General features: G+C 39.3%; 1 protein-coding gene across 1 annotated transcript in view; it reads right to left on the minus strand.

The window, feature by feature from the left end:
- The window catches only part of LOC149084458 (paired box protein Pax-6-like), a 134,295-nt gene extending 116,415 nt beyond the window's left edge, over positions 1 to 17,880 (minus strand). Inside the window, exon 1 of the mRNA XM_089234866.1 lies at positions 17,331 to 17,880. Within this exon, the coding sequence (XP_089090992.1) occupies positions 17,331 to 17,395 (65 nt within the window). The 5' untranslated portion in view covers positions 17,396 to 17,880. The remainder of the gene's footprint in view (positions 1 to 17,330) is intronic.
- Positions 17,881 to 20,278: the final 2,398 nt, after the last annotated feature.

The following is a 20,278-nucleotide window of genomic DNA, read 5'->3' on the forward strand; positions in this document are numbered from 1 at the left end:
AAGTTGTTATTTGTTAGCCACTTGTGTGTGTGTGTGTGCGTGCGCGTGCGTGCCACGGGCGATGACTTGCCCGTGTCATCCGCTTCATTCCAAAATTGACTTACCCGAGCGCGTTATTTCATCCTATACATAGGATTTTAACATGAGATTACGCTCAATGACCAAGAGCATAATTACGTCACTAAAAATCGAGTGTTGGAACCATAGACTTAAGATATAAATAGACCGCGCACGCTATTCATAAAACTTGTCGAACGTGAAGAAAAGATGAGCAGTATTGTCGGGGAAAGAACAGGTTCTGCGCTATTACATTTGGCGCGTTTTCGCAGAAGCTAGGATGTTGCTGTAACGAAATTTGACTCAATTCGATCAAGTTGATGAAAACTTTCCTTCATTTTTTCAATGAATTTCACTCATTTTTATGTGAAATATTTAGGGAGTATCAGATTTGAAAAAATAAATTCTATAAAATAAACAAATATTGGAAAACGGAATTTATTTATTTTCCATTAAGTGATAATTCTTAATAATTTCTTAACACATGGGTTTTTAAATTTTAATTGAATATATAATATTTGAAGGAAGTGAATATAAACAGTATAAATTTCATGAAATAAATTTTTTTGGCACAGTTTTTAATAGCTTTCTAAATATCTATACACACACAGGAAACAAAATATTGTATACAACAAATATATAATGTTTATGTTACTGTAAATTTGATAAATCCGTAGTGCGCGTTATCTTCAGAAATTATGCATAATAGTTGGTAAATATATGCATAATTACCAATATTTTTAGTAAGTTTGATGAATTTCGTAGCATTTATCACTTTTTACGAATGAATCGAATAATTCTCAAAATGAAGTTAGTAAGTTTAATGAATATGGAAAAAATCCATGCTGAAATATCACTTTATTTCAACAACTTAGTTCTGTCCGTATGAGATGCGTGCACTACACATATTTCGCCATAAAAATTAAATTAATAATAAATGCGAAGATAGAGAGAGATTTTTTTTCATCGGCTTAGTTCATGTTGGCTTTTGCTGTATTTATCAGCATATGCAAACATAACCGTTACGAAGAGGGGTAAAAATACTATTATTTTTAGAGGTTGTTATGCATTTTTATGCAAAACTGCAATTGTCTAGAGGGGGGGGGGGAGTTTTCCTCACATTCTATTTAAATAGAATATTTTTCATAAATTTCTCCATCTGAAAAGCATATTTTCTTCCAAGTTGAGCAAAACTCGAATGAACTCACTAGCTCGCCAAATCTCGCCAAATCTTGCGGAGACGTATATTTCAGTTAAAACTTCATAAAACTCACAATTTCAATCATTTATTGCCAAAAATTCTATTAAAACATTTAATAATGATTCATGCCATTTGAATTTTACCAAAACTTGGAACTTTAATTGAATTAAATCCAAAATGGAGTCGTTAGAAACTGAGATTACGTCAGAAATCCATTGCATCGTCAATTTAATATTCCAATTTTTAATTTATAAGAAGGGGAATAAGCAAAAAAGTATTCCTTTGTGAAAGGATAATGTTCCTCCTTTCCTAAACCGTTCAGAACATCCGAAAGCTGCACACGTGGTGACCATTCTAATGAAAAATAAGACAGCACTTGGAGATCGTCATACGAACAGCCATAAGGAAAGCATTGCCAGCGAGATTCCCTGACCAGCCTTTCGACCGGAATCACGTGACTCCGGATCTTTGCTTCACATTGTAACCCCTCGCGCGCACTCTATAGTATTATTACTCTGTGGTTGGAACAAAAAGTTTGGGAAGCTATTCTCTAGGCCAATGGTGCGCATACCGTGGGTCGCGACCCCAGGGTCGCATCGATGAACTACATGGTCCCGAGATATTCACAAAAATGAAAACTTCCAAATAAGAAATTCATTTTTATTTAAAAATATGTCAAAACTAAAGAATGTCTTAATTCAGCTGAGATAATTACTGTACCACGTATCATACAATGTAATTTCATCAAATTCTACTTGTACAATAATCGATATTATCGGCTCCGTCATGCCAGAATCACGAATGTGCAATGCCCTCGCAAAAAAACAAACGTGGGAAATGACGTTTGAATGCTCATTCTACCCATGTTACTCCATGCAAGGTATTTTCCATAAAATTTTTTGTAACGTGTGTTCCAATAGGGATACACATTCGCGTTTCAGACACAACTTAGAATTTAAAAAAACGAAATTATACATTCGTGCTTCTAGTGTGCGGTGGAAGATATCAAATTAGTATTTTTACAGGGTGACTTCACTTCTTCAGCCTCCAGGCCTTTCGTAATCGCCCTGTGAGGGCAGGACTAGGCACAAAATTTTCGGCATTTAAGTCTCACCGCAGTGCAGCTTCTTTTGCGCTCGTTCCGGTAGTGAACTGGAGAGAGTGATTGTTGTAGTTGCCAAAAGTATAGGTTCAGTGATAAAAATTAAGTTCTGCACTATATATAGGCGCTAAAATTCACGAATAAACATAAAAAATGTCGAAGTAGGCATTTTCACAAGAAAAAAAAGTTTGTAATGGACAAAAGTAAGGCATTTATGAGGTTTTGCCTTGAATTACAGTGGAACTGCGGTTAACGAGTTTAATTCGTTCCGTGAACGTACTTGTTATACGAATTGCTCGTTATTCGAATCAAACTCCCCATAGGAAACAATGGAAACACGGATAATTCGTTTCACAATTATTCATTCACATAAAAATGACTAATAAGAACGGCATTAAATCAATAATACAATGCAATAATAATAATAATAATAATAATAATAATAATATATATATATACATATATAATTCAATAAAATACATATATTGGACGAACCAATGAATCTTCAGAGATATCGACCTTAGCCCGTGCCTATCCTGGGCTAGAAATCAGTGAACTTCCCTCTCGCGGGAAGGGCGTCTCAACATCATGGGTCCTCAGGAAAAGTGCAGGGTCGTCTTAAGAGCCCCATCGGCTTCCACTTGGATACAGGAATTTTTCTAAGGCCACGTACTTGGATAGAAATGCATGACTAGTATGCTATTCACATATTGAAGCTCTGGAAAATTTTCATCAAATATCGTTATCATGAGCACTCCTTTCACACTTGGGACCCCCGGGGCCATTCTAGGGTGGGCCCACGTATTAAGACGGCACTGACAAAGTGTTCTGAGGGTCACCCGTACTTGGCTGGAGAGAAGTAATATCTTACATATTAACTACATCCAGAAATTGTAGTACCAGATCTCATCATGTGCCTCCCTATGGATATGGGCCCGCGGATTTAGATGGTCCTGGTTACATGCCGTGTTGGATTCAGAAAGTATATATTAACATTTTCTCCCATCATAATTCGCTTGAAATCTATCACCTCTCTCTCTCTCTCTTTGAGGGCCCCTCTTAATCATTCTGTCGTGGTTCCCCTTCGCTCCCCCCCCCCAGAATATCCCAGAGACGCTAGAGGGTGATATGGCACCATGTTAAGAATCACTGCAATCTAACGTTAATAACATAAATCATTGATCTGAAATATCTGCTGCCACCTACCGAATAAAACTAATATGATTTTTCAATTAAAATTAGTAAAAGGTTTCCGATTGTTGACATTAATTGAAAAAATAATGTAACATGGTATGCTAAAATATTTTTTTTAATAATAACAATTATTGAATTATGGAATTTCCTTGAAAATTTTAATGGTTAAAAACTTTTTAAAGTAAAATAACGTGAGTTCATTTGAAAAAAGAGCCGTTCTTAGTTTTGTGAGGACTCCGTTTGATTTTGATTAACGTCTTCTTTGATCACTCATTAATTGTATCACTCATTAAGGCCACGGACGACCACACTTGACGAAATTTACAAATAAACATTACTTTATACTAACATCAACTGATAAAATTTTTTTATCTAATTTGATAAATTTTTTTATATTATTGTTTTTTTAAATATTTTTATTATGATACAATATTTTTTTTATTTCTTTGTTACGCTATTCGGAAGCCAATCAGCAAACTTCATTTGGAAAATTATAACAGTTTCATTCGATAGATGGCATTAAAATTTTCAATGTAAAATTATTTTTCTTTGATTGTTATATAATACTGCAGTAGTTCGCAACCTGATGCCACGTGTGGCCCGTTTGTGACCCTGGGATACTCTGAGGTGAAGGATCAGATCTTTCAAGGGAAATATGTACAGTATATATAATGTAATAACGCCATAAACAAACATTCGATACGATAATGTATGCAAATTAACTTACTCTAAACAACGAGAGAGGGCTACCTCGTGTTGGACGATTTACGGACTCACTGTTGTGTGCATTCTTATTCTTTTTGTGTGATTTTAAAAAAAACGTATCCAATGACACTTGCTTTTTGCCTCCTTTTTAGGATTTCTCGGAGATGGGAAATTGTATTGTCGTTGGACAGATTTATTGCTAGCTTTACTGTGCTTCTATTTCATTGGTACTTTTCTACAGAATTTTGCACGGATTCCCACATTTTAAACATCGCTCTAATCACATTTGAAAAGTGAGGGACTTCACACTTTTCGAATGTGGATTTCTTCTCTCTCTTCCTAAGAAAAATATACCTTCGATATAAGCTCTTGCTGTTGTATGCAATGGGGGTCAATCAGTACGTCTATGGTCAACTCCTGACCAAGCAGAATTTATATAAAAAACAAACGCACATACTCGCGATTACAATGCGACATCTAGTTTTTTCGTATAATAATCACACTCATTTTTTCCAGTGAGGCACGCTGACCGGACACTGTAGGGGAGAATATTACCAACAATTTTCCACAGTAAGTGTGTGTGCACGAAAGCGAAAAATCATCAGCTTAGTTGTGAAAACGTGGCAATAAATAAACAAAGCGCAGAATTTTTGCTCGTAATGCGAATCATCGCTCGTTAATCGAATCAATTTTTTTTCAAAATTTTTGCTCGTTATGCGAATTGCTCGCTAACCGAAGTTCCACTGTATCATCAAGTCTGACGTATAGCAGGGGTGGCCACTATCTGGCACGTGAGATGATCTCGTGCGGCCCACGAATAGGTAAAATTACTGTGTATTGAATTGATTTTCTGATCATTTAACCCAAATTAGTTTCAACAGCAGACATGATTGACAGACTATACATTCGTTATTCCTAGTTACGACAGTAATTAGCTATGTATTCATCACACTGCCTTTACGAACACATGTGTTGCTCTTATATAAAGATTTTTATGGGAAATTTTTACCGCATTTCTTTCCTCCATCTCGTTAAGGTAAGTTACTATTTTGCAGCTTCTGCATTGGTAGCTGAATGCATATTTGGTGTTCTGCGCGACGAAAATTTTTTCAAAGAGAATGTAACTCTCTCACAATGGCACCTAAAATTTGCAGCCGACTATATATATAGCCCAATAATTCCAAAGAACAAAAATGTCTCATATTGGAGGGTCGGGTTCATATTAAACAAGAGAGTTCCCCCACCCAAACACGATGATCTTTTGTGTCAAAAAGAAGCAGTCATCTCTAAATTTTGATATAGCCGTTTGTTAGCATTCCACGTTGAATACACTAACGCTTTCTTAAACCGAAATACCGATATTTCTGTTCCAAGAAAGTAACTCAAGTAATAAAAATACAAGTATATATCTCAAATCTGGTCCCGTGTAATCTCATGGGCGTACAGGAGCACCAGGTGATAATGGTGCGTGTGTGTGCGTCCTTTCGTATCTACGGGTGCGAACATAGTGCCCGCTGGTGTCCGATTCTAAAAGGCTACGTCTTTACGGATTAAGTTAAAAAAATACCTTAAATTCGTCAAACTTTTGATCAATCCGTAACGGCACGGATTCGCAAAATCGGAAACCAGCTTTCATTTGTTCACACCCTACAGGTAGTCTGCCTATTCCATGTGAAGCAAAACCAATTTTAACTTAGTACCATCATAGGTTTACCCATACCGGATAGTCAATACTATCTACACGACTGGCTTTTAGCACGATTTCCATCCCCCAATAATGAAACTCTTTTCGAAGTCTATTGGTGAGTGAGTCAATTGCTTGAGCATCTGTTCGACCAGCGCGGCCCCACCTGTTGCTAAATCAGGAGCAAGAGATAGAAATAATTGCGGAAAAACGTAGAAAAATGTTTGGGTTTTTGTAAAATTTCAAACTATGGATGTAATTGAACGGACAAATTTCCAGAAGAAAGAGTAATTTTCGATGCATTTCATCTACTAGGCGGGAAACAGAAAAGCACATGGAAGAATCCATCATAATTCTTCATAAAAACTGATACATATATGCATAGACGTACAAAGAATTTTCTCAAGGGAAGGGGTTTCAATTTTTTTTTCAAGGGGGTTACGTTTTTACCGCAGAATAACACTATAATCTCGGCTTGAGGGCCCCCCCCCCCTTTTGCGTACGGCTATGCATATATATATCGGTTTATGACGAATTGGGGGTGGAGGGCAGGGTAAAATCTTAATGACTAAGTTGCTCGTTTTTTACCATATTAGTTACGCCAAACACATGTCTGAGAATTTTCTGGATCATTTTACTCATGCAGCTTATACACTAGAAGTTATCCCTGGTGCGGTCCGCGAAGCTGCCGCTGACCATTATGTTGGCCCTTGAACGATGGGAAGTTGGCCACCACAGCAACCAGTGAAAAATTTCTTTCTTTAGAAGGGATTTAGAAATCTAAAACATATCACCTTAAGCTCATTAAGCTGCTAACACTGAAAATAAAGCCACAGTATTTTACTACAGTAGGCAATGAGAAGATTTTAGTGTCTCTTAGGTGCCGTAAAGAATATGCATTTCACAGTTTTGAAGCATTGGACAACTGTTTTGAGTAATACAATTCAGCAGAGCCCTTTGAGGTGTGCAGCTGCACCGGGCCCCACTACTTCACCAAATACCAACTCTGGCCATATCGCTATATTGCAATTTACTGCCATTAGTGAGATGGGTTGGAAGTGAAGGCGCTGTCTATCGGTGGTCGCCTCGAGTTCGTTAGGGAAAATATCTTATCGATATCCTCCCTTGGGTTCGAACCCGGGACCCTGACAACAACCTTCACGATGGTGGACGAGCATCTTACCACCATGCCACTCGAGCACCGGAACCCCCGCACTCACAGTAATAGAGACTTTCTTTCAAATCGAGCACAACTCAGGGCTATCGCCACGGGCAATTTACTACCTATTGAGTGGTACCGGAAGTGTACGTGTGGTACCTAACAGTCTGAGAGCGTATCTATTGTTGCGTCTGATCTATATTTTAGAAGCGAAGTGTAGTGATTGAATATTCGTACCGTTTATAGTCCTCTTGTTCGCGCCTCGAAGTTGGGAACCATAGAAAAGCAACTCCAGAGGATCACTACTGTGGTGCCAGTGGGGTTCGAACCCGGGAATAGAAACAAAAAAAAATATTCTTTTTTTTTCTTCCTGTCTGTGAATGTGTTCACGAAAAGCTAAATGATCAAGGGTTGAAAATTTTTTGGTGGCCCTCTGGAGCCCGATTTTATATCTTTTGGGGAAAGAATTCGGCGCTCAAAATTACAGACCGGACAGGGTCGTTGAGAAGATTATCTCAACAAAAATATAAACGCACACCAATTAGATGGATTAGATTCACGCCCTCAAAATATTTATGAAATTTCCGAATTTTGAAAATAATGACAGAAATAATTACGGGACGGATAAAAATTAAGAAATTAGTGAAAGGAACTTTTCCAGAATTAATAAAAATTCTAAATCAATAAAAACTAATTCCGAAATTAAGGAAAATACAAAATTAATGAGAGAAATAATTCCAAAAGTAATGAAATGCAAAATTAATAAGAGAAATAATTCCAAAATTAATGAAAATGCAAAATTAGTGAGAGAAATATTTCCAAAATTAATGAAATGCGAAATTAATAAGAGAAATAATTCCAAAATTAATGAAAATGCAAAATTAGTGAGAGAAATAATTCCAAAATTAATGAAATGCGAAATTAATAAGAGAAATAATTCCGAAATTAATTAAAATGCAAAATTAGTGAGAGAAATAATTCCAAAATTAATGAAATGCAAAATTAATAAGAGAAATAATTCCGAAATTAATGAGAGAAATAATTCCAAAATTGATGAAAGAAATCATTCATGAATAAATGAAAATTGGGAACTTCAGAATGAGTGAGAAGAGCCTTTGAGATCATTTCTTCATTCATTTCTTGCCTCATTGTCAATCAAGTGCAACAAATAACCCCGGCCCTGCAATTGCTCAACAAGAATTTACTCCTTAAAAGTCTGCCGAAGTCCCCCCAGTGTCTAACAAAAACCAATAAAAAATGTATCCTTACAGGAATGACCCGTTTCTCGCATGTGCACGTGCCCAGGGCCCACAAATTTTCAGTGATCCGAAATTGGCAGCTTTTTTTGTATTATATGCACGGTCGCCTCGCTCCTCTCCTGACACCTCTCCTCAAAGATCATAATATATAAGGGGACACGCAAAAAAATCATATTTGCGCAGGGCCCCGAACATGTAAGAAACATGCCCTGTCTACAGGATGAAGGTAGACAAAACTGGCTCTTCACAGGAGTGAAAACTAATATTAAATCCAAAGAAAAACCCCTGGACGAGATAAAGTGGTCCTCAAGGGGATACGGGACAACATTCAAATCATTTAATTAAGATCTGGATGATGATTTTTTGCTCGGCTAAGATACATGAAATCAATAGGTTTTTTGGATATTATGCCGAAGTGAACGTGGAAAAAAGTGTCAGTTCTCCCCACCGGGAATCGAACCCAGGGCCTCTTGCAAGAGGTCCCAGAAAGCCTATTGATTTTAATTGAGATCTGTTAGTGAATTTTTTTTTTTTACAGATAAAAATTCATGTTTGTCTACGGGAAAATAATATCTCCATTTCTATAATTTGTGTTTAGTTTTTATAATTAACTGATATTTGAATTGTCTCTTGCAAACCAAATTCCGTTCAATTTACTCCAAATTTTACACATTTGTTTCTTATGGCCTATTTGAGATAACGCGGAGAGCATCCATTTATAAATCCATTAATTATTTACTGCTAAAAACATGAATTAATTGCTGAAAAGGCCGAAAAAAAGAAGAAAATTATCGTTCGATACGATTATTTTAGTCTTTATATTCGTTAAACATAAAAATTTTCAAAATAATTTAATTATATTCATCGAAATGCATTTGTTGTGCGTGTGTGCATGCGTGTGTCGAGTAGGCCTACTTTTGGGTACTTCAGAGGAAGCAACGTGGTGCTCGCGAGCAACGGGTTGAAGATGACTGCTTTTAAGGGGACAAGTGACGTTTCTCAAAACGAAGGTTACATTTCTTTAATGTTTTCAGCTAATGTGTTTTTAAACAGTGTAAAAACAGTGTAAAAATTTTCAAAATAATTTAATTATATTCATCGAAATGCATTTGTTGTTGTGTGTGTGTGTGTGTGTGTGTGTGTGTGTGTGTGTGTGTGTGTGTGTGTGTGTGTGTGTGTGTGTTACAGTTCAGTTTACACTGTTTAAAAACACATTAGCTGAACACATTAAAGAAATGTAACCTTCGTTTTGAGAAACGTCACTTGTCCCCTTAAAAGCAGTCATCTTCAACCCGTTGCTCGCGAGCACTCGATTAACGTCCCAGTTAAACACATTTCGAGGAATCGCATTTCAAGGGATTGAAAAAATCATCGTCATTCGCATGTAAAACTTGCCGTAAGGGGTGCTCTTCTTTTGATGATAGGTACAGGCAGTGCTCGCGACTGGGGGGGGGGGGGAGGTTGAAGATCTATCTATCTCTGCCTTTTAAAGGGAAAGGGGATCCCGGTCAATACAGAGATTTCGCTAGAGAAAACGTGAGATATTCCCCGGACGTCCATTCCATGGAACAGATCGGTTTACATCCGACGAGACGGACTCCCGGTAACGAGAGAAGCCGTCCCTAACCGGCTCACGGACGGCGTAAAAGAACCCGGATGTTCCGCGGAAGTCGTGATGACAGTCCAAGGGTGTGTCATCTACGGTGTTTCGACCTTCACGTGCGAATAATATTCACATTCCCTCACAAACCCGACTGCCATTTAATCGCTAATGATTCTTTTTGACAGGTTTCCATTTCTCTCTCTATTTTTTGGCGCTCGTTTTTCCCGCTTTGGAATTTCTCGAATTTCTTCTCAGAACTAAGATAAGCGAAAATGAGAAATTTCATTTCTTATATATATATAAGTAAGTTTATCTCTTTCTATCTCTCTCTCTAGCTGGTGTGTGTGTGTGTGTGTGGTCCATTGTTTTTCGATTTCCACTTGACACTTACTACTTCGTAATGTCGATTTTACCCCGGATGGGATTGAAATAAGATATGTATGGCATCGTTGAATTTCTGTCATTCTCAAAGCCACAGTTGGTTTGGGATTTCGTGGATGTTTTATAGGATCGATTAGATTATGTGTTTTGGATTTCTTATAAAGATGATTTAGAGCAGAGAGGTCTTCCTCCCCCCCCCCTTTTTTTTCTACTCGCGAGCACTGCTTGTACCCGTCATCAAAAGGTGACGGCAAGTTCAGCACGCGAACGCATGAAATTAAGGTGATTTCAGTTCTTGAATGTGATTTTTACAAGGTGTTTAATTGTAAAGTTGATCAAGTGCTCGTGAGCACGAAATCGGGCATGATTCTGGAGCACCATGGTGCTCGTGAGTAACGGGTTGCAGATGCCTGATTTAGAGCCTTGCGTTTTTTGTTTCAAAATACAAGTACAAAGGCCACAACAGGCAAATTGCCAAACGAGGTGGCTGAAAAAATTATGCCCATAAGAAATTATGTATGTCAAATATATCCGAAATACAGCAACCCTATATAAAAGCATATATCACCAAGAAAAATAATAATTAATAATATATAGTAGGCTACTCTGCCCATTACGGTAAGTATGATTAGCTACTCGGTTTATCTCGCTATGTGTATCATACTTCATAGCTTCAATTGAGGAAGAACGACTGACTGACTTATACAGCGAAAGCGACTGACGATACTGTCACCATTAACTGAAGTACCGACCATATTGTCCGTATGTTCTCCATCATTGCACTTCCTTTAGGAAGTTTATTTTATAAATTGGAGATAGTTATGGCCAGCGGAGTATTTACGGGTGGTGGGGGGGGGGCCTTAGCGGGCAAAAGCCCTTGTCGGAAATTTTGAAGAAACGGAAAATTTGAGGAATGAGAGTGGTCAAGTTGAATGAGAGAAGAGAGCGGGGCCAAACGATAAACCTGTTTCTGCCTACAGAACGAAGTCGGTGAATGAAGAAAAACTACCTAGAATGTGTGTGCAACAATATGAGTGGCCGTAAGTGTGACCTAGAGCGAGGAGAGGACAATGTCGTGAGCGACCGAAAGATATAAGGATAAAGATCAAGGAAATGAATGACCAAAACAGTGTGCAAACATGTGAATGAAGAAAAGTTTCTTTGAGAGCAAGAACCAAATCAGTTAGTTACCAAACGAATGACCTAGCGAGTGCGCAAGCATTGGAATGACCATAAGAGTGACCTAGAAAACGGCAAAATATATCCGTGAGTGATTTAGAGCATGTGTGTCAGTACGTGAGCGACCGAAAAAGTGGCCCGGAGGTAGAGGCGTATTTGAATGGGAACTGGGGGGGGGGGGGTGATAAGTTCGGAGGAATGGCAAATTTGAGGAATGATGAGGAATGAATGGTTAAAGAAGAATAGCCCAGAATAGCAAGGGCAGCGCAATTATTAGTCTGCCTCTAGGAAGGCAATAGTTATTTTTTGACTGGCTTAGACTATATATAGCATATCCACCCATTAAAAGTCCATGGACTGCAATCATGGAACTTAACGTTACCGAATGAAATTATTCGGATGAAATGAAACTAGCACTAAGACCAGAACATGGTTCCCGTTGAAATGACAGATGCGCGTCAGTGAAAAATTTTCTTCTGGATACAAACAGGCGCGGATCCAGGGGAGGGGAGCAGCGAATTAGTGAAAGTAAATGGCGTTAGGTGAATACACATGTCGTATTTAACGGGACAGAACAGGAATTTTCCATTTTGTTCCTAGCCCTTGGGAGGGGGTGATATCTCTCCCCTCTGCCCTCTGGTCCACGCCTACATACGAGTACCGCGGCGTGGACCAGAGTAGATACGAGTATCAAGAGAAGAGCGAACTCAAAGTGGTTCAAAATACCACTCTGAATAATCAACGAAAGGTAGAAAAGCCCCGCGCATCGTGTGATGCCGGCTTTCACTGAACAATCTGCGTACAATTCGATTTGTAGGCCTCTGCCGGAATCAATACAACACAATCAAGTGCAGTCGCGTCATCAAACATCGCATTTGTATGAGCAAGGGGAGGGGGAGGAAAAAAAAAAGGAAGGTTCTAGAAATCTCTCTTCTCAGAATGTGTGCCTAAAGAAAGTGATCACCGAAAATACGAGCGATTAGGCTGTGATGTTATAGGCAGTGAATGTGTGTGTGTGTGTGTGCGTAAAAGCCTCTCATTCTTATACACTTTCTCTCTCCACCACCAGCAACGTCTCCGTTCTCCTGTGATCACAGCTCACCGGAGCGCGTAGTCACAGGCTGATCAGGCGTGAGGATGGGTTTTGCGCCTAGTTTTCCTCTCGAGCGTGGGCCAACTCAAGCAGGCATTCGAGAGAGAGAGGCAGCAAGCATTACATACACACGCATCGTGCTTCTGCAGCGTGCGCGTGTACGCGTCCGTCATACGGACGAACGCTTGGCTGAAAATGAATGAATGAGGTAGAAAGAGGCTCAGCGCTCACATGCTCAGCTTCTTTCAGAAAAGAAAATTTTTCAACAGGGATGATATCGGAAGAGAAATTCTCTCCATTTCCTCTGGAGATTCGATTCCGATACTTATTCTGTGAATAATTATTACTGTAGCCTATTATATTTGCTATTTGAATACGTGTATTCTTGAATCGAAATGACAATTTATTCATTCAGTCGAGCTGTTATTTGCTCAGGACATAGTTTCTGGTGCTTGGATTCAAGCCCTGAACAGGAAATTGATGCATCAAACAAGTGATAAACTGGATAATTCTGCGTCCGCTTCAGTTTTTAAATCATTTCTCCTTGATTATGAATTTTTTCCCGGTCTGCAAGTTATTTCTCCTATTCATATAGAGTAAAACCCCTATTAACGGTCATTCCCTCTTTTTACTGCCACAAATAATAATTTCCCTTTTCGTAATAATAGTATGCATTTTAAAACCCCTGATTGACGGTCACCTTGCTTTTACGGTCGAATTTTTATGTTCCGTCCGTGTCCGCAAAAGAGGGGCTATTTTTCCCCTATAGTCTGGTAATTTCTTTTATTTACTTGTAGTCGGTAAGCAAAACTTCATTTTCCATTACCGTCGGTCCGCGAAATTTTGTATACGCAGTGGATCCCGCTCAGGGCCGGAACTAGAGGGGGCAGGGAGGGGGGGGCAACTGTTCTGGGCGGAAAAATTTAGGGGGCGCGACAATTTTAGGAACAAAGAACACCGTTATAAAAATCATCGAATTTAAAAGTTGTGGGGCGGCAAAATAATGTTTGCCCTGGGGATTGAATCATGGCCTGGGTCGTGTCTGTTCTGAATGGGATTGAATCATGCTTTGCCCCGGGCGGCAAAAATCACATTTACGGTCCTGATCCCGCTTATAATGTTCCAACTTATAACGTTTTCCCACTAAGTAGGAGAGACCCACTCTTACTAATAGGCCTACTCATTAAAATTTCTTGTTTACAATTTTTTAATTGAAAAACGTTATAAACGGGGTACACTGTATTTTCATCCATTCATAGTTGTAAAAATGTCGAAGAACATTGCGATAGATAGCCTACTTATCTTCATAGATTCATTCTTCAAAATTTAGGAGGGTTACCAAACGGTGGTCTGCAGACCCGGGGAAAGGCTTTATAACGGAGCAAAAATTTCAATGAAAACATGCATGGCTATGACATAGCCCAAGGAGTGCTCGAAAGTTTCAGTGACCACATGCAAGTTTAAACTGAGATAAATACTATTTTATTTTCCATTGTTAATCTCGCACTGATTATGTATTGATTGCTTTCCTATCGATGGAATCTTGTTGCCAACTAATCAGGCTCTATTTTGCCCATTTGAATAAGACGCAATTTTCTTTTCAATTTTCTTTTCATGTTGCTTACACCCTACAGTGGGCTGTTGCAGAATTACTACGAATAAGGAAAAAAAGTATTTTAAAGTATACAGTGTCGAGCACCGTTATAACGAACTCCAAGAGATCGGAGAAATCACTTCGTTATAACGAAATTTAGTTATAAAGAAATTCCAGGTGTTTGCATTGCTCCTATGTAAACTTATCTAGGGGGTGAGATTAGAAAAGTTCTTAAAAACGAGATTTTCGATATAACCGTATTCGTTAAAACGGGCACTCCTCGGTAGCAGAAAAAATGTTCGTACATATTTTCGGTTTCCAGAGGTTCCACTGCGTAAATCGAAGCAGCGCATGTAAGACATTTCACGTGTCTCTCGTGTCACATTTTACATGCATGTGTACATTTCCAGTGTGAGTGCATTGCATGCTTTCTCGGGTCATTGTAAATTAATTAAATAAAATGATTTAAATTTGTCATGTGAATATTTTGGATACACGAAGTGCTAAAGATAACGAACGAGAGAGAGAGAAAAAGCCTGTTTCGAACTGAATCCTAAAACAGACCTCTTTTCTAAACATGATTTATCAACCTAGCGGTATGTCAAGACAGAGTTGTTAGGGACAATAGGGTTGTTAATAAATGGAATAGCTTAACTCCGCGGAACGCGAATTCTAACGAAATTGATACGTTTAGAAAAAAGCACGAAACATGTAGTGGGATGAGAATCGGGAAGATATCTACAATTAGATAAAACAACCACAAACTTTTTCATGTGCAGCGTATTTATTACATATTATTGATTATTATTTTTTACTTTTCTGATACGTATATTCTTTTATATAGGATTGTTATATTTTGGATATGTTTGACATCATAGACAATTTTCATCAGCCACCTCGTTGGGAAATTTGCCTGTTGTTGCCATTGTATTTGTAAGAGAGTTACATTTTTTGCATTGTTTTTCCCTTCTTTCGTAATTTTTGTGAATTTCCTATACAAAATATTTGAGATAAGTAACCGTGTTTGAAAATATTTGTATTAATGTTTTGATCAAATTTTTTGACGTGAGGAAACACGTGTCGATTCTACGGAAACTAGTGATGATTTCTAAAATTACTAATTTAAAAAAAAAAATATCCCTACAAGCAGTGGCGTATTAAAGTCGACCGAGGCCCGGGCGCAAAAGTAAATATTGGGTCGTCCCTTAAATTAGAAAAAAGTGTGAAGTTTGGATTATTCGGGACCCTTTAGAAGTCGGGGCCCCGTACGCCCGCTGTTAAATCCGCCTCTGCCGACAAGATCCAAGTTAAGAAATTCCAGGATATCACAAGCATGTTCAGCATATATATCGTCACTTTTATACCAGAGATATGAATGTGCAAATTTTCACTTTTATGTTCACCAGCTGGTGGGATCACTTGTTTCGCTATCTATGTTTTTCCAGGAACGTAAACGTGTATCCCCCTATTGAAACATATTTTACAAAACATTTTAGGAGAAAAACTTCCACAGAGTAACATGGGTGGAGTAAGTATTTAAAGGTCGTTTTTCATGTTCTAGAAATTTGCACATTAATGTTTCTGGTGCGGGGGGACGGACGAACTACCTTTAGGGATGTGCGGCAGGTACGACCGCACGCAGAAGATGGAAGTGGAAAAAAATTGGTCAATTATTTTCTGCGTGTGTGTGATAATAATATTGCCGTGTTTCAATTACAAAAATATTTATGCAAATGTAAACAATATAAGCGATTATGGAAAAATGTATTCGTCTCACGAAAAGGGGCCCTTTCGATAATTTCCTCACAGGGTCCTTTATCTGATAAGAGTGTTTATAACCAGGTTTAAAAATACAGTGAAACTTCTCTACAACGATAGGTTACTGATATTGCTATAAATCCCTACAACTAGACTAAAATCTCCGGCCCGTCAAGGGGTTCCCAAGATGATTGTTTCGGTAAAAAAAAAGTATCAACACACGTACACAATGCGATAAATAACTAAGCTGTTTTATAAAAAACACGAGATATCACCAAAAAAGTTGTCAAGGCAAGTGAAGTTGCCAATTACTGCTGAAAAAATTTCAAATGACTGTCGTAGGAAATTATCGATGGGGGAAAATTTAGGAACTGCAAGAGCCTCCTAAATGTAATTTCCCCTCTCCTCCCTTAGGTAATTTGTATGTTGGCAAATACGTGAGATGAATATAATTTTATGAATTTTTGTCGATTACGATTAGATTTATTTTATTAATTAGTCATAATTATCATAAATAATTTGTCATAAAAATTATCTTCATTCTTGATTTCAAAAATTCACCTATGGGGGGAAAATGAGGGGAAAAACGGGACATTTCATAAAAAAGTTGGAACGGCAGAAATTACTGGAATATCCCATAAAATGCGGGTCATACGATCACGCTTTATAAATATGGTTCTGGCCCGCGAGTATCAGAAACACCGTATATCTACCCGTGGACCGAAAATATTGTGCACCCATGTACAACGATATTTTTATCCCGTTAAAATAAATAAATAGTCCCGTTTGGAAATATCTCCAGAAAATGTCCTACTCTAATGCCTCTCGATATAACGATAATCCTTCAATGTTTTCTTGGTTCGCAGAGTACACCTATCGTTATACCCAGGTTCCAACGCATAAGCACACATAACACAAAGTCTTAATTTATATTCAATATATAAAATACAATAATCTATTTGTCCTGCTTTCTTTCGTAAAATAATTCTAAAAAAAAGATACCTGACATTCGCTCACCAATGACTCGTATAATTAAGTCACAAGAGCCTCCCCCCTCCCCCACACACACAGTCGCATCCAGGTCACGGGGTCAAAACAGCACCACCCTCTCATCACATCACTGTCAAGGTGGGCGTCGGTCGACGGGGGGGGGGGTAGGGGGAAGAGATGGAGCTGGTGCATCACACCGGAGAGGATCGAATGTCTTCCACCTGAGCACCTCTCCAGGTGCTGCCGGGTATAAAACGGGGGCGGTCGAATGGTCTATTTATGACCTCTCCCACCCTTCACGAATCAGGCACTAAGGTGAACGAAGAATGTGATTAGACAAGTGGAAAAAAAAAAGTAAAAAACACCCTTACCTGAACAGAGACGCCGCCGACGTAACAGAGGCACCCGTGTCGAGAGCACGAACCCCAATTTGCATTGGGGAATGGAATTTCTCAGAGTCAGCAGCAGCAGCAGCTCTCGGAACTCGGTAATTATTCGCACGTGGGTAATGATAATATTATCAGAAGAAAAGCGGCGCCAGCGACGACTATTAAGTATGTCTGTCAAGTCCATATAGAATAAAAATTATATATTTTGTTTTTCCAATATATAAAAACTTTTTTCGCTTCAGAAATCAATACATTTAAAGGGAAATAATTCTGATAACAAAAACAAAAATGCAAATTTTGTATTTTATTGCGTTCGCGCGCGCGCGTGTTTTTTCAGCTGGAGCCGATGATAAAAATAGCATAAATAGTTAAAAAAAAAAAAAAGTCGCACAACGGGACTCGCGCCGCGGATCCGGCGCAACACAAACACACACTTATACACACACACACACACACACCAAAACACACACACAACAACAGTCTTTTTGCAACTTTCGGTTCCGACTCGCGGCGTTTCTGTCCGAACGGGAAGCACCCGGAGAAGAGCACCCCCTTCCCGTGGAAAGAGGATTCCCGTCCTCCCCCTCCCTCCCTCCTCCTCCTCCGATAAAGCGCGACTGCAGTTACCATGGCGACCCCGAGGGAGCACTAGTTGAAGAGAGAGAGAGAGAGATGCGGGAGAGGGGGGGGGGAGGTTGTGTGGAGAGATACGTTTGGAAGATCGTGGGTGTCATCGATTGATCGATCCGCGCTGACCAATGAAGCATTCGCTTCAAGTAGGTGGGTGTGTACGGAGGGGGTTACGGTGCGTCCAATGATTGACAGGTTCGCCGTGATGGGAACGGGAGGGGCGGGGCGAATGATTGACAGGACGGCACTGGTTTTGTTTTGGTGGTGGTAGTAGTAGTAGTAGTAGAGTATATTCTTATAGGACGCGGAAGGGTGGATAGGGTTCAGAAGATGTATTTTGCAAAACTGTAAACCTGTGTAGGTTTTTAGTTTACTTCTTCCCATTATGAGAGAAGAAATCGACTTCTTTACAGATATTTCAACATTTAATAACTGACAGATCAAGGATACTGGGGGTGGGGGGCGGACAGGCCTAGTAGGCTGGGGATCTTTGGCGGGTTTCCCCCAAATCAGGCGCCTCCCGGTCATCTATATAGCGAATTTATAGTGTGAGAAAACAAAAACACGGTAAAGATCGTAACACCGTCTAGGGGTCATTCGAGTATTACGCAAGCAGATTTTCAGCCATTTTTGACCCCCCTCCTTCTTGTCAGCAAAAGTCAACAAAACATTAACCCCCCCCCCCCCCCCGCTGCCAGCAAAATTTCGTCAGCAGCTTAGAATATTTCATATCTTCAAAAAGGGGTGGTTGATGGCGTAAGCAACCTTCAGACCCCCCTCCCCCTTGTCATCAAAAGTCAGCGAATCCGAAACCCCACTCCCTCCCTCCCTCGATGCTGACGTAATACTTGAATGACCCCCTATAACAGAAAGAGTCCGCGTGTAGCTCGTGCCGTCCCTGAATTGCATTCGTCGGACTCATATCCAATGGCTACATGACGACTTCAGTGACGTCAGAGCTTCGCGCGGAGGCTTTTCTGCTATAGAAGGTGTCTCCCAGGCGCCCCTGGCTGGAGCCCTGTCAGTCTTGCCCTCGCGGGGGGAGACATCAAGGAGGGGGGTTCAATCAAGGCCACGGATGCCTTGTACCAATAAAATGATGGTGACATGGATCCCCTTATTAAAATAAAACGAAGGCAACGGATTTCTTGTATCGATTAAGTGAATGGCGCAGATCACTTTTAGAATGAATGCCTTGGGCACCTCTAATCGAAAAATTTAAGGTCGCGGATATTTAATATCAAAAGACCGTCGACCCCTTATATTAATAAAATGAATTCCAAGGAATTCCTATTAAAGGGATTAGTTCCTGAGTGGGGTGGTGGTGGTAAGATGCTCGTCAACAGCCGCGAAAATTGCTTTCACGGCCCTGGGTTCGAACCCGAGGGAGGAGATTATAGATAAGCTATTCTTCCTAACGTGCTTCAGGCTACCACCGATAGACAGCGCCTTCATTTCCAACCCATCTTATTAATGGCCGTAAATTGCAATATAGCGATATGGCCAGAGTTGGTGTTTGGTGAAGTAGATTCTGAAGCTGCTTCTTCAGACGTCTCAAGGTTTCAAAGTTGCTTTTTTGCAGATGTCCCCAGATGTTTCCAGTTGCCTTCTTGAGATTTTTCAGGTGTTTCTTCTGATGTTTCAGGATTTTACAAATGTTTCTATAGATGTACACAGAGGCTTCTTCAGATTTTTATTATTTTTCAGATTTTTTGCCGCGGTGTTTGGTGCAGTATTACGCTACTAGTAGATGTGATGCGATAGTAATGTCACCTACTGGACTGCAAAAGAACTAAAATAACGTTTCATACTTCCATCGATAGCTGTCACCCAAAAGTACAATTTTTTCAAATCATAACAATATTATTATTGCAGTCTACCAACGTTGCCGAGTTGCTTTTACGCGTTAATTTGATTAAAACTTTCCCTTTCCAGTAATTTATTTATGTTCTTATTTTTCAATTTCGCATTTGTTTTTTTTTTTAATTTGACAGCTTAGCGGTGGAAGGCCCTCCGCAGTCTGCTTGCGACGTCAGTAAGTTGTCATTGTTGTGAGGAAAAGAAATGATCGAGCTCAGAATTGGCGATTTCTATGCCCCCACATCCAATCACTATGCGTTATTTGTGAGCCAATAGGAAGATTCTACGCCAAAATAAGAAGAAACGAAAAACATTTCAAAATGTGGCAAACTTGCTAGGTAGTCGGAATGACGTTTACTGCAAACAGTGCAGAGATTTGGCTGTGGACCTTCAGTAAAATCATTGACCCTTGGGGTTACAGATATCCCCCACCCCCCTCC

This window comes from Pholcus phalangioides, unplaced genomic scaffold (assembly GCF_987345545.1).
Source record: "Pholcus phalangioides strain wild (caught in Gottingen) unplaced genomic scaffold, Ppha-v1.0 ptg000008l_1, whole genome shotgun sequence".
In the NCBI taxonomy this organism is placed as follows: domain Eukaryota; kingdom Metazoa; phylum Arthropoda; class Arachnida; order Araneae; family Pholcidae; genus Pholcus; species Pholcus phalangioides.